The sequence below is a fragment of the Odocoileus virginianus genome, chromosome 28, assembly GCF_023699985.2.
Source record: "Odocoileus virginianus isolate 20LAN1187 ecotype Illinois chromosome 28, Ovbor_1.2, whole genome shotgun sequence".
NCBI lineage: Eukaryota > Metazoa > Chordata > Mammalia > Artiodactyla > Cervidae > Odocoileus > Odocoileus virginianus.
Genome location: NC_069701.1, coordinates 25,337,890 through 25,350,996, shown reverse-complemented (window position 1 = coordinate 25,350,996; position 13,107 = coordinate 25,337,890). Strand labels below are relative to the sequence as shown.

At 39.0% G+C, this 13,107-nt stretch overlaps 1 protein-coding gene across 6 annotated transcripts in view; it reads left to right on the top strand.

The window, feature by feature from the left end:
- Nucleotides 1-12,870, top strand: part of CDON (cell adhesion associated, oncogene regulated) — a 97,108-nt gene extending 84,238 nt beyond the window's left edge. For 3 of the 6 annotated variants that reach the window (XM_070457368.1, XM_070457366.1, XM_070457367.1), the window contains 2 exons: nt 8,619-8,893; nt 9,640-12,870. In XM_070457368.1, coding sequence (XP_070313469.1) covers nt 8,619-8,893; nt 9,640-9,803 — 439 coding nt within the window. In that variant the 3' untranslated portion in view covers nt 9,804-12,870. Of the gene's footprint in view, nt 1-3,329; nt 3,521-3,611; nt 3,911-4,483; nt 7,365-8,618; nt 8,894-9,639 lie in introns of those variants that run through there. The other 3 variants (XR_011484347.1, XR_011484346.1, XR_011484345.1) reach the window with 3 other exon arrangements.
- The last annotated feature ends 237 nt before the right edge of the window (nt 12,871-13,107 follow it).

Here is a 13,107-nt window from a genome sequence, read left to right as displayed (position 1 = left end):
GTTTACCATCAGTCTTGATAATTTGTAAGAGAGGACACTGATGAAATTCACAGATGAATGAACTGAGAGGTCCCATCAGGAAGGAACAAAAATTAACTTTAAGTGTCCTAAAGAGATTGGAAATGGGCAGGAAGTTGCCAAGTAAAAATCAACTTGGAAAAATGTATATAATCCATCTGGGGAAAAAAGTATGAGCTATACATGGCTTGTGGTCAAGAGGCGAAATAAAACTGTTGGGAATAGTGCTTTAGAAAACGTAGATATTATAAATGACCTCCAGGTTTTTCTGTAATGATCACCTTAAAAGTCTGGGCATTGTTGGGTTTGAAGGTACTCCTTCACCAACTTGAAACCTTCCACTGAGTCAGGTAACTCAGATAAACATAAGTGTGTAGAGATGAATATGAAAACATTCCATTATAATAGTAGATCTTTTAGGTGGAGGGTTTGGTTTACACAATTGGTTTGTGAAATATGAAAACAACTGCTTATCTAAAGACAATTAGACTCTGCTCCGGCAGGTTAATTGGTTATGATTCAACCCATCTCCTATCCCTGACCACTCAGCTACTTCAAAACTAGCCATAAAACCAAAGGAAGGAAATACACAGAGCCCAAGATTTGGGTTCTCTTTCATCTATGTTAATCTCCCTGATTCTCTAAGAAAAATATTTTAAAAACTGGGTCTAATTTCTTTAATTGATTGGTCCCTTCCTTTTTGGGGAAGTTACTTACATTCTACTTTTGATATGGAGCCCTGATCCTGTTGTCAAGGAGTCATGTGGTTAGAACAGTGCATGCTTTTGGTCTTTTATTTATAAGGTTGTGTGTGTGTGAGAGAGAGTGTGAGCTTGCCACGTTCAATCATGCGTTCTGTCATTTATAGTCACCCAACATGTATTTAAAGGGAGTGTTAGTTGCTCAGTCGTGTTTGACTCTTTGCAGTCCCGTGGACCATAGCCCACCAGGTTCCTCCGTCCATGGAATTCTCCAGGCAAGAATACTGGAGTGGGTTGCCATTTCCTTCTCTAGGGGATCTTCCCAACTCAGGGATCAAACCTGCAGCTCCTGCATTGCAGGCAGATTCTTTACCGTCCAAGCCACCAGTGAAGCCGGAGATGGCTGAGGGACTAAACCAACATGTGTGCCTGTTGTGTGACAGCCACAGACAAACTGATTCCCAAAAGGAGATGCCCGCTGCATGGCTGGGGTCACTGCAGCCTGTAGCAAAGAGTGTATGGTGAGAACGGAGGACCTCCATGGCCCTAGAGGAATGTCATCAGGGTTCTGTTGCAGGGTAACTGATGACCTCCTCAAGATAAGGGCCAGGTCAGCAAAGTGACAGGCACAGTGGCAAGAAGAAACAGCAAGGGTGAGGTGGACGTTAAAGCGAACCACCACCAAGATGAGACGGTTTCAGAGGATATTCATGGAACACATTCATGAAAATAAGTATCACGCATCCAAGAGGTTCGTGGGTAGTTAGTCCCTGCCCTCCAGGGATAATCAGAAGAGGAAACTTAAGGCAAAATGTATACAATTATCTAATCACAGAAATTCTGTATATAATCATGCTTAACAAAAATTCAACTATGTAATCAGAAATGGGATACTTCTCTGCAAAACATTTCAGAGGTGCTATGTAGTTTTGCTGGAATGTCCAAAATAGGATTAGTCAAATACTAATGCAACGTATTCCTCCAAACACGATGCTGCGCTACTATTCCCGTTTCTTATTTCTTAGTGTGTATCTATTCAGATGGCTGCTTCAAGAATATTTTATTTTTTATGACACTGTAATAGTCATTCTCCTATCTTCTACTTTGGTCAGACAGCCCTCTCCTGTTTCCTGAAAGATACCTTAGTAATAAACTAACAGGTCCCAGACCACCTGAATTCTTGCAAAGCAGCACAAATCTTTGTATGTGGCAAGATGCATGGAGTTCTGTTAACTCAGTGCTTTCAAAGTTAGGCAGAGTCATTTCATTGAGCCAGAGACAACCCATTGAAAACTATCACTCCACCTTAAGCCAATAATAACTGCAACTGAAAGATTATTTGAGAAGCCTAAGATAGATAAGAAGTTATAAACTATTTATATCATATAAACTGTGAGATGTGCATTGTAAGAGCATGTTAATAATATCATAAATATGCAGACATTTGCCCTTTTCTCTCTCTCTCAGTACCTGTAGATTTGGGTCTGTTACATATATACAGGTACTATTTTTGTAGTTATCTGGTTGCTTTAGAAATTTTAATTAAAGCATCAGTAAAAGAATTGTTTCACTTGTTACAAACTTAATTACATTCAGAACAGGTATCATGTTTCTTTTCTATAGACTGTGTCCTCTGTGTTTATATCTTACCATGTAACCCCCAGGTTAAAGCCGTTTTTATGCTGACCCATGCAGACATCCAAAAATGAACTAGAAGTAATGTGACTCAATTACTTATATTTGGTTTTCTACATCAGTGGTCCCCGTGGAAGACAGTTTTTCCATGGACCCAGGGGGGAGATGGTTTTAGGATGATTCAAGTGCATGACATTTATTGTGCACTTTATTTCTATTTCTGTTACATTAGCTCCACTGCAGATTATCAGGCATTAGAACACGGTGATTGGAGGCCCTGCTCTATGTGGTTAATTACTAATAATTATGAGTTAGGGTTCACTGTACTAGAACATTTTAAACCAGTTTGGTTTATCAGGTTGAAATTTGGGTAATCATCACTTTACTAGTCTAACGCACATGATGATTTTACTGTCACCACCACCCTGTTAATTGAAACTCAAAGTTTGGAATAAAAGTATGCACTGCAGTAGTTTTCTATATCACTTACCTGAAAGATAGATGCCAAAGAATATCCAGTAGGAAATTGCACTTTTCTCCTGCTAAATATCTGTAATTTCTTTTAAAACGTATGTATTTACTTGTTAACCCCAGCTCATAAAGCCAGATGACAGTATCAGCTCTCTAGATACTATTCACTGTAATTGGCCCTGGAGCCTCTGTCCTCACCATCCTTTGGTCCTGTCCCATCCATGTCATTCACCTTCATTATCACAATAGTGCTTTATTTTTTTTTTTCCACTATGAAAGAAACTAGTGTATTCACTTGGAAAATGTGAAGCCTTGCCACTTGTTTTCATCAGTGAAAGCAGTATCAGAATCACACCTGCCATATTGTAACAGCTCTAAGGCTGGTAGCCAGTGTTGTGATCAAACATCTGTGAAATAAAATGTTCGCAAAAGGGCTCTACACTCATACTGTTAGACTGCCCTTAGAGGTCCTTTAAAAATCTCATCTGTTGCTTTAAATTAAAGAAATGAGCAGGACAAAAAAGAAACGAAGGAGGGGAAAGAAGACAACAGAAGAATTGAAGGCATCTAATCTGGTGAGTCTTCATTATTTTTGTTAACATTATGAAATTTCATTCCTGTTAGCTCTGTGAAAGCCAGTTATTAACTTACAGTATCTTGTTTTTTAGGGAACTGCCCTGGTGTTTCAAATTCTGGCAAGTATATTTTTTTCCTACACCTTAACTTTACTTCTTTAAATGAAAATGTCTCTTTCTGACTTGATCCTTTTTTTTTTTTGTCTTTCAGGTTTCAGGTACCTTTGTATTACTTCCAGATTCCTGCAGAGAAATGGGACATTAAGCCAGAAGCTCGTTTTGTTTGTTTTACATCATGATTGGGGGTTTCATTAAGTGCTTGACTGTGCCCTGTGTCTCACTGATCTAAGAGCTTTCTCTGACACCGAGGACAGGCATTGCCCATCCTCCAGAAGACTGACATTTAAGTCAGATAACTTTGAAGCCAACAAATAGAAAGAAAGCTAAACAACAGAGCCAATATGAACGAGGACAGAGATAACTTCTATTGCGGTACAAAAATCTTCAGAGGTAAGTATATGGTTCATTCTCATTTTTAATCTATGTGTCTTAGTTTTGGGTGTGATCTATTATAAGATATCTTGACCAATTAGTTTAGTTGTTGCTCTTTGATAATAATTTTACTTGCTTATAGAAAAGCTTATTTAAAAAGTTCGATGTTCAATGTTTATTATGTATCCATTCACCATTTTTGAAGTCCTATGATATGCCATTTACTATGTGCTTGGCACTGGACATTATGACCTTAATTGGAGTCTAACATGCATTAGTACTTTTATTACTTCTTAAAACAGCAAAATATTTTAGAGTCGTTTCAACTCTAGTTTCTTCTCCAGTGCTTTGTTATTTTTGTCATATAGTTTAATTCTATAAATATTTAAAATCTTTTAAGACAATACAGGTTCGGTTTTTTAGCAGTCAATGTTTATTCACAGTTCCCAACATTATCTTTGTTGCTGTTCTCCCCTTTCTTTTTTTCGGATAATTTTTATTGGAGTGTAGTTGATTTACAACGTTGTGTTAGTTTTAGGGGTACAGCAAAGTGAATCAGTTATACATATACATGTATCTGCTCTTTTTCAGTTTCTTTTCCCCTATAGGTCACTACAGAGTCCTGAGTAGAGTTCCCTGTGCCATACAGTAGGTCCTCATCAGTTCTCTGTTTTATATATAATAGTGTGTATATGTCAGGCCCAAACTCCCAATTCATCCCTCCCTGTCCCTTTCCCCTTTGGTAACCGAAAGCTTGTTTTCTACATCTGTGAGTCTGTTTCCGATTTGCATATAAGTTCATTGGTCCCATATTTTTAAATTTTTAGATTCCACATATAAGTGATATCATATGATATCAGTCTTTCTCCGACTTATTTCACTCAGTATGACAATCTCTGTGTCCATCTATGTTGCTGCAAGTGGCATTATTTTGTTTCTTTTTATGGCTGAGTAATATTTCATTCTATATATGAGCTTTTCTGTATGCCCCTTATGTCTCTTTTCTTTCTATATTTTCCACACTTTTGTGTCTTCAGAATGAACACACTTCATGTTCAGTAAACCTTTGGTCATCTGTGCTCAATTTCCACTTAACTCCATGAACTGAGTTCTTCATTTAGGTTATTCTACTTTTTAGTTTAGAAATTCCAAATAATAATTATTATTAGATGCTCAGTCTCATTTAAAATTCTCTGTCTTGTCACCTTTTTTCTTGAATATAATCATCCAGTTCTTTTAAAGTCATTGTCTCCTAACTCAATATAAGCATCACTTATTTTTCTTTCATTTCTGTCTTCGGAAATGCCTGGTAATTCTTTATGGAATTCTGGACGTTGCATATAAAAACTCCTAGAGGCTCTGGAAGATGTTTTCTTCCCCCAGAAAGGATTTGCGTTTGCTTTTGGCAGGCAATTAGGCAAGGAGCAGATCATTTTAACCCACTTAGAGACTGAGCTGATTTAATGCTGAGTTTCAAGTCTTTTTAAAAGCCTTGTCTCTTCCTGCTTCACCGTTATTTTTACAGTGTAACTCTTCAAGGGTCCCAGTTAAAAGCCTGGGCTGTTTACTGGGCCTTTTCTCTTTGGCAGCCTCTGAACTCTTAATTTCTGTCTTCCCAGCCCCATGAAATGCCAGAAGTTCTCAGTTCCGCAGCTGCCTGCCTGCCTGACGCCTCAGTGTCCCATCCTGCATTGAACTGGGCAGATGCTTTGTGAGGACAAGTGGTGCTGAAACTCACATTTACCTTCTTTCTGGAATCTCAGCCACTTAAGTGCTGGGTAGCTGTCTGATGACTCCAACAGATCTAAACTCCAATGTCTCCATCTTTTTTTTTTTTTTTTTTTAGTTGCTCTTGGCAGGAGAGTTGTTCTGATATAAACTAATCAGCCATAGCCAGAAGCCAGGAACATAATTTTTAAGAATTATTTTCAACAAATCATGGTAGTCATATAGATTCCCTTGACCAGAGATATTTCTGGTTTTTGGAAATCAGAATCTTTCTTACTCTCTAATTGTCATCTAATGTAATTTGCTCAATTATAAGACACTTGAGTCTGAAAGAGCATGGAAGGATACACACTAGTCTCTAGTTGGAATGCAGAAGGTACCCTACTCTCATCAGCCATACAGCCCTAACCCGTCTCAAAGCTGAGTGCTACCCGTGTCTTATATCTTCTTATGTTATACTTACTACACTAGTGTAACCGTTTGTCTACTTACTCTCCTCTGCTAGACTGGGAGCTGGAACCTGTTGTATTTGCCTTTATATTTTCAGTGTCTACCGCAGTGTCTGACATTTAGAAGGTATTCACATGTCACATGCTTTTGGAATAAAGGGTTCTTCTAAGTATGTTTTTTTATATAGATATATAATAGTCAGTAAATTCTCACTAGAAGTAATTTGAATGCAAAAAGATTTTTCAAGGAGTTCCAGGGTGACCCAGTGGGTAGGACTCAGCACTTTGCACTGTTATTATGGCCCTGGGTTCATTTCCTGGTCAGGGACCTAAGATCCTGTAATCTACATGGCAGGGCCAGAAAAAAACAAAAAGTGTTCCCCTTGCCCTTGCCACACATTTCAGGTGAGTACCCTGATTAGAATCTGTAGTTTCTTATGAATTGAATACATTCAAGAGGGATTTCAGATTCTCTGGGTATTGAGACAGCGGAAGGACTCATGAAAAGAGACTGATAACATGGACACTTTTAAATGGATGTCAAGAGATCTGTGTTTACCTTTGTTGGCATCCCAGCATCCCAGAAAAAATTTTAAGTTCAGAGTTGAATGAAACGTCCAGCAGACCCATGAGGAATGCCTTGCTCTCCTGGAGCCTTGGTCTGCTAGCCCAGTGCTTTGATTCTGACTCCAGCAAACTTTCTTCCATACCAGTGCTTCCTCTGCTTTTTATTGCCTTAAGACTTGCATCGGAATGCAGATTTTCTTTGAATCAGTTATATATTTTTTCTGATAGTGTTAAAAGTTAGGATTACAGTCGTATTAGATTATTCTGTAGTCATAATTTTCTGTGCAGATGAATACCTGACAAACATACTTTGCTTTCATTCCAGATAACTGGTATCTGAATTCTACTAAGTGTATAGTAGATATATTTCTCTCTTTGAAATTTAAGTTGAACTTATTTAAATTAAGGATTTGGTTTACTGACAGATATCTTCCTCTCTTTCAGGTTCCAAGGCTTCAAGCTTAACATTTGTTATTTCTAATAACTTGAACCAACAGAGATGCTGTTAACAGTTGTGGGGACTTCCCTTTACTGATTTTATGTTCCAGAAACATACTACTTCCATGGCTGGAAGTCAAAAGAATTCTTATCTTTATTCCCTAATATGCTTAACTCCAGTATACTTGTGTATTTCCTACCTAACCTTCCCGACCAAAGTCACATGAAATGTCTTCACTTTTCTCACTCCTAATTTTATAAATAAAGAATATTTTTATTTTATATGTAAATACTTCTGGGTCTCCAGTCTTCAGTTTCTGTTAATGATGGAATAGCTTATCATCCAGGGTAATAATGATGGAATCTCGACAAGCTGAAAGTATTGTATATTAACTAGAAACAGGCAGAAACTGAATAAATCTAACCTTGAAAGAACAATGGGTAACATTTGTCTATAGGTTTTTGCCTGAGGACATTCTTCAATCTTGGATCAAGAACACAAACTGAAGGTATTGAAAGATGGAGTTTGAGGTCAACAGAATAACCAGAAAATCAGAGGGAAAAATCCAGCTTAAAAAAAAAAAAAGTTACTATACATGTAAAAAATAGGAAAAAGTGATACTTACTCAAGGGGAAAAAATTGTCAATAGAAACAGACCCTGTAACAAATATGCTCAAGGGCTCAATGAACTACACAGAGTGCCTTCACGTGGGGAATTTCATCTTAGAAATAGAACCTATAAAGATCAAATGGAAGTTCCAAAGCTGAAAAGCATAAATAACTGGAATGGAGAATTTACTGTTTTGGCTTAATATCAGATTGAAGACAACAGAAGAAAGAGTCAATAAACTAAAAGATCAATAGAGATTATCCAATCTGAAGAACAGGAAGAAAAAATTAGAGGAAATCACATATCTTGGATGAAGACAGGAAATAAAAGCAGGGCAGAATTGAAGTGAATGTTTAGTACTAATATATTCTAGCCATTAATTCTGCAAAGAAAAAAAAAATTGAAAAATAAACAAAACTTGGATTTTGAATGTCTAGTTCTTGAAGTATTTCTTCCTAGAGTGAAAGGGAACATACCTGGTTTCAAAACTGTATTTTTGTTGGCTTTCATAAGGTCATTTCTCTCACGTAGCTGTAAGTTTCTTAGCTTTCTGTCCTTTTCCTCTTTTTCTGTTTCACTCCTTCCAGCATGAATGGCCTTTTCCTTCTGTGTGCTATATTCAGGAGCTAGTTTATTATGTAAGACAACTTCTAACAGTGGACTGAGGCAAAGGATGCATGTGATAAGTCATTGTGTACTGTCCCGTTATTCATTGGTTTGCATTTTGATGCATTCTCCTTTGTATTTCACTTTAACTATAACTTTTGAGATCTTGATAATTCAAATCATAGTGAATCATTTAGTTATTTTTAAGCACCAGTCTTGCTTAAGAATCTGTGAATACAAAATACCAAATAATATTTCAGAATAAGTGAATTTTAGTTATTGATCCCTCTAGAGACAATTCTGTCTCCTTTGGTTTACCCTTTGTAGGTGTTTCACCAAAGCCAGCAGCACTTTCAGCAGCAGCCCCCTTCCTGTGGTCCCAGTGATAGCACCTTATCCTCAAGAGGGTTTGGAAATGAAGCCCTTCAGTCACATGAAGATGCCTGTGTGTCTGGCTTCCACAGTCCCCGACTGTGTTCAGTCACCCGAGGAGGGCATCGCGGAGGACATGACACCAACACCTGCTCAGCCGATTTGCTGTCAAGACAATAGAGATGCGACCAACTCTGACTGTGTGGAAGATACAGCAGAGTTCCACAGAGGTACAGCAAGACATTATAAATCACAAGTTTCTAGGTAGTCTTCAGTTAACTAAGAACTGTATCAGGAGAGATGATGCTTTCAGAACATTCTGTGATCAACTCATATTTCTTAGATTATTGGGTGGGGGTATTGGATATGTCAACAAAAGTTGACTCTGTAAAGGATTCTTTAAAATTCTTGGGTGCTTGGGGATGTTCTTTTGTTGGCGTTTTTTAATTTTTTGGCCACACCGCACGACATGTAGGATCTTAGTTCCCCAGCCAGGGATCAAACCCGTACTCCCAATGCAGGGAACCTTAATCACTGGATTGCCAGGGAAGTCCCTGAAATTCTGTGATACACGTCCTTCATCTCTGATTGTTCATTCTATTACATTCTGGAAAATAAGTCCAAATAGGCTTTGATTCAGTTTGTACCTGAACCATAGACTTGCTCGAAGGATGCATTTTGTGATCCTAGGCTTCTTTTCTCATCTGAGTTGATTCTGGAGTTGTAGTGGTTCTTGAACATGGTTATTTTGGGGCTTTTAAGGGGTTTTCTGTAACCGTCAGATGAATCATGTAACTGTTCGTGAGAGCTCAACTTTATTTTAAGCCTCTGCCTCCCTCAGATTCAAACGTAAACTTAACTGGGCTCTAATTTTGCTCATGGTTCTTTCTTTATTGCTGAAGGTAGTGTTTTTAGATTGCTTTGATAAAAATCAGCCTTTCTCATTTCATAATGCTTCCAAACCTTTATTTTTCAGGAGACAGCTGTGTGCCCTCAGAAGCTGAGAACAACATTTTAAGTTGGAATCCTCTTATTTTGCCACCTGTCTCAAAGGACTGTACTGAAAAGACACCATGGTGTCCTCCTGGCACTCCTGTAGACAGTCCTCCAGGCGTCCTTCAGCAATCCCAGGAAACCTGAGGATGCGGCAGCGCCCGGTCGTGTTCCCACTGCAAGCCAGTAACTGCGCGAAACTTCCCTGAGGGTGGACTGTGTGAAGGACATTAATTCAGTTCAGAGAAAGAGCGTTATTTATTTTTTGTTGTAGTGATGTCATATGAATGTATCTTAAAATGTGTGCCCTATGATGTTATTTATGCCTTAAAAGTTTCCCTCCCTCTTCCTTCCTCTCCCTCATCACTAAACAACCTAGTCTGGCACAGTTTCAGTCACCTGAGACCATGTTGTCCAACAGCCTCAGCGATAGTAAGAACCCCTCCGGCAAGGATCCTACCTGTCGGCTGATTCAGCTCAGTTGGAATTGCACAGGCCATTGGGAATTTTCAGATGGAAAGGTGTCTTTCACTATCGTGTTATCAGACTGTCTGAGAACATTTGAAATCAACCACAGTTGTCACACCTGATGTTTATAATAGATGTCTTGCGAATTTGATGAGTGCCTTCCACGGAAGTGATAGTTGACCTGTAGGCTGTCTGCATATGGGCACAGGTTACGTCCAGTTATCTAGGCAGTAATCACAGTGTTGTGGACATGGCAGAGGGTAAGGCGGTCTGGTTGGGTTATTGCAGAAGGCAGAAAGGGAGCCAGGACGAGAGAGAAAAAGAATGCCTTCATCCAGTTATCATTTAAAATTACATTTATTTATAACATGGTTACCATGGGGCTCTTTTTGACTCTTTCTAAGAGAAAAATAAGACTTTCAAGTGGTGACTAGAAGAGAAAGATCCATATTTTAAGAAGAAAGGGAAGGTTCCAGGTGGATCATCTTGGCCGAAGCTCTCCCATTAGTATAGGAAGTATCATGGTGCCCCACCCCTGAAAAATCTGTATTTTCTAAGTTCCAGCTTGGGCAGTACCTGAAAGATGTGAGTGTTAGAAAAGAATCTGGAGGTTTGAAGTTTGCCTGGCGTTTTTCCTGAATGTCGTCATTGTACCAGCACCTACAGCTTTGATTGGCAGAGCTCGTAAATCACAGTTATTGCTGCCTCTGAGTGACAAGGGCATTTGCAGCTGCCGTTGAAAGGCTTTTCTTCTCCACATCTGAAACAAAACAACACAGCACTCTGACTGTATTTGATAGCTTGACTCAAGCTTCATGGATCACTGCTCTTTTTTGGATTGTGCATCCCTTTGGGGAAAAAAACAAAACAGAAAACAAGTCTCTTTACGGAGAGTCAAGCGATTCCAGCATAAATAAAAATATTTTTACAGTTTCCCAACAATTGCAGTGAAATGGAGTAGAATACTGTATTAATCAACTTTCTGTGTAAATGCATCCATATTCCCTTACATATGTCTACATATTTTAGAAATAGAGCTGTTAGTGGAATGTGCCATGTGAGCTGGGTCACTATGCAAGGATTACTTGGAGTAGAATGTAGTGGATACAATTTCATAGTCAGGTGTCACGGATGCTCCAGAGTCAAGTTCTCCGTTTCAGACATCCACACCTATAGCGTACTGGATTTATTCTTCATTGTTGCCTAGATGCAGTTAGCTTTAGAGGGAGTTGTCTGCATCCTTTACTTCTGTGGCCAGCAAAGGACAAAGTCCTAGCGCACGGAATATGAAAACATACCCTGTGTCTGCCAGTCAGGTTCTAGGGCTACACTCACAAAGGGAGTTTTAGAAAACTGGGGACTACGTGTTTGTAAGCAGTCATTTTGATTCAGGAAACAGAGGTGTATTAGCGTGAGCCTTAGGTCATAAACTGCTTTTAAAGACTGAGTTTGAATATGGGATTTGTCCACTAGGAAGAGAAAAATGACTTTACCTGTAGGGCAATCTCATTGTGGACTGCTTTATTTATATTATTAGTAACGCTGTTTTAAGTGTTATCCCTTTAATTGTATTTTTATTTATAAAAAATGCTTTTATATATTGAGATATATAAATATAAATATATATATAATTGCCTTCATGTTTAGGAGTTATGAGTGCTCTCTGACTATGAGTTGTTCTGAACTTTTATGCTCTGCACATTTACCCAAAACAGTCCTACCTAAAAATATTTGCCAGGAAGTCAGAGGACAGGACGGCATGGGCGATGGCTCTAACATTTGTGGAATAACTGTTATGTACCAGACTGGTGCTTGCTACTACTATCTCAAATCTTCCTGTTACGACACATCTACTAAGTAGATGATAAAGTCCCCAGGTCACACGGGTGAGCCACAGAGCCTGAATCTGAACTTATCTGGAGCAGTAATCTGAGCTCCTGTTTTTCCAGACTGCTTTCCAAAACCATTGCGGTTCACTCTGCTGATGGAACCCATTCCTGTAAGCCCCCTGTCCTCCCCACCGCAGAATTCCTCTGATGCTCTAGCACCACAACTAGAGAGGCTGTCCCCCATGGGCAGAGCTCTGAGCTTATTACCTGGTCTCCCCGGAGCCCTCATTTCTCCTTGTGACCCCCCTTGCTACCACGCCTTCCCTGGAAATTTGACCTTTTCTCAGCGTGATAGTGATCCTGTAATCCTTCAGACCTCTTCACATCCCTTCTCCTCTGAGAACTCTGTGAGTCTTTGTTTTAGCATCAAACTGCCCCTTCTGCTATATCATTTCTCTAGCTCCTTTTTTTCCCTTCTTTTGGTTGTGCACTGATCCTCTGATGATGGGCGCTGTACAGAATGTAAGTGAAATGGCAATGTTTTAAACCTCTTGAAGTGGTCTTTAAAAACAAAAGGCATTTCTTTCTGGGTTTTGTTTTTGTCAAGAGAGTCCACAAGGATGGATACAGATTACTAAACTGATTGTGACGTAAGTCTCATTCCAGCTCCAGGACTGCCAAGAAGTCAACCTTCTAACTGAATTTCACCTGTGTTTCTCTCTCTTAAAGCAGTGATTTTCAGATGCATGTTTTTGTACCATATTGAAAAGTATGTTTTATTTTCCTTAAAGTTGTAATATTATGTTTGAAATTGTATATATTTTAAATGATGTAGCTTTGACAGGTTTTATTTGGTCGATATGATTTTCTATTAAAAGAGAATGCTGCTTTCATGTAGAGTAGCTCATGAAGATGCATTTCTCTGATGCTCCCTGTCTGTGTGAAGCTGCTTCTAGCTTGTGGCGGGGGTGGGTGTATGTCTTTGAAAAGTTTTGGACCTGTCCTTCCTTGAAAACCTCCTCTGCACAACTTAGAATCAAGTGAGTTAATCCCTTCTGATCTGACTGCAGAGATCGAGGCCCTGAAGAAAAAGGATCTGGGACAAATACATTATGGGGCGGCTGGGAAAATACCTGCAGCAAGGAGCTCTGTCA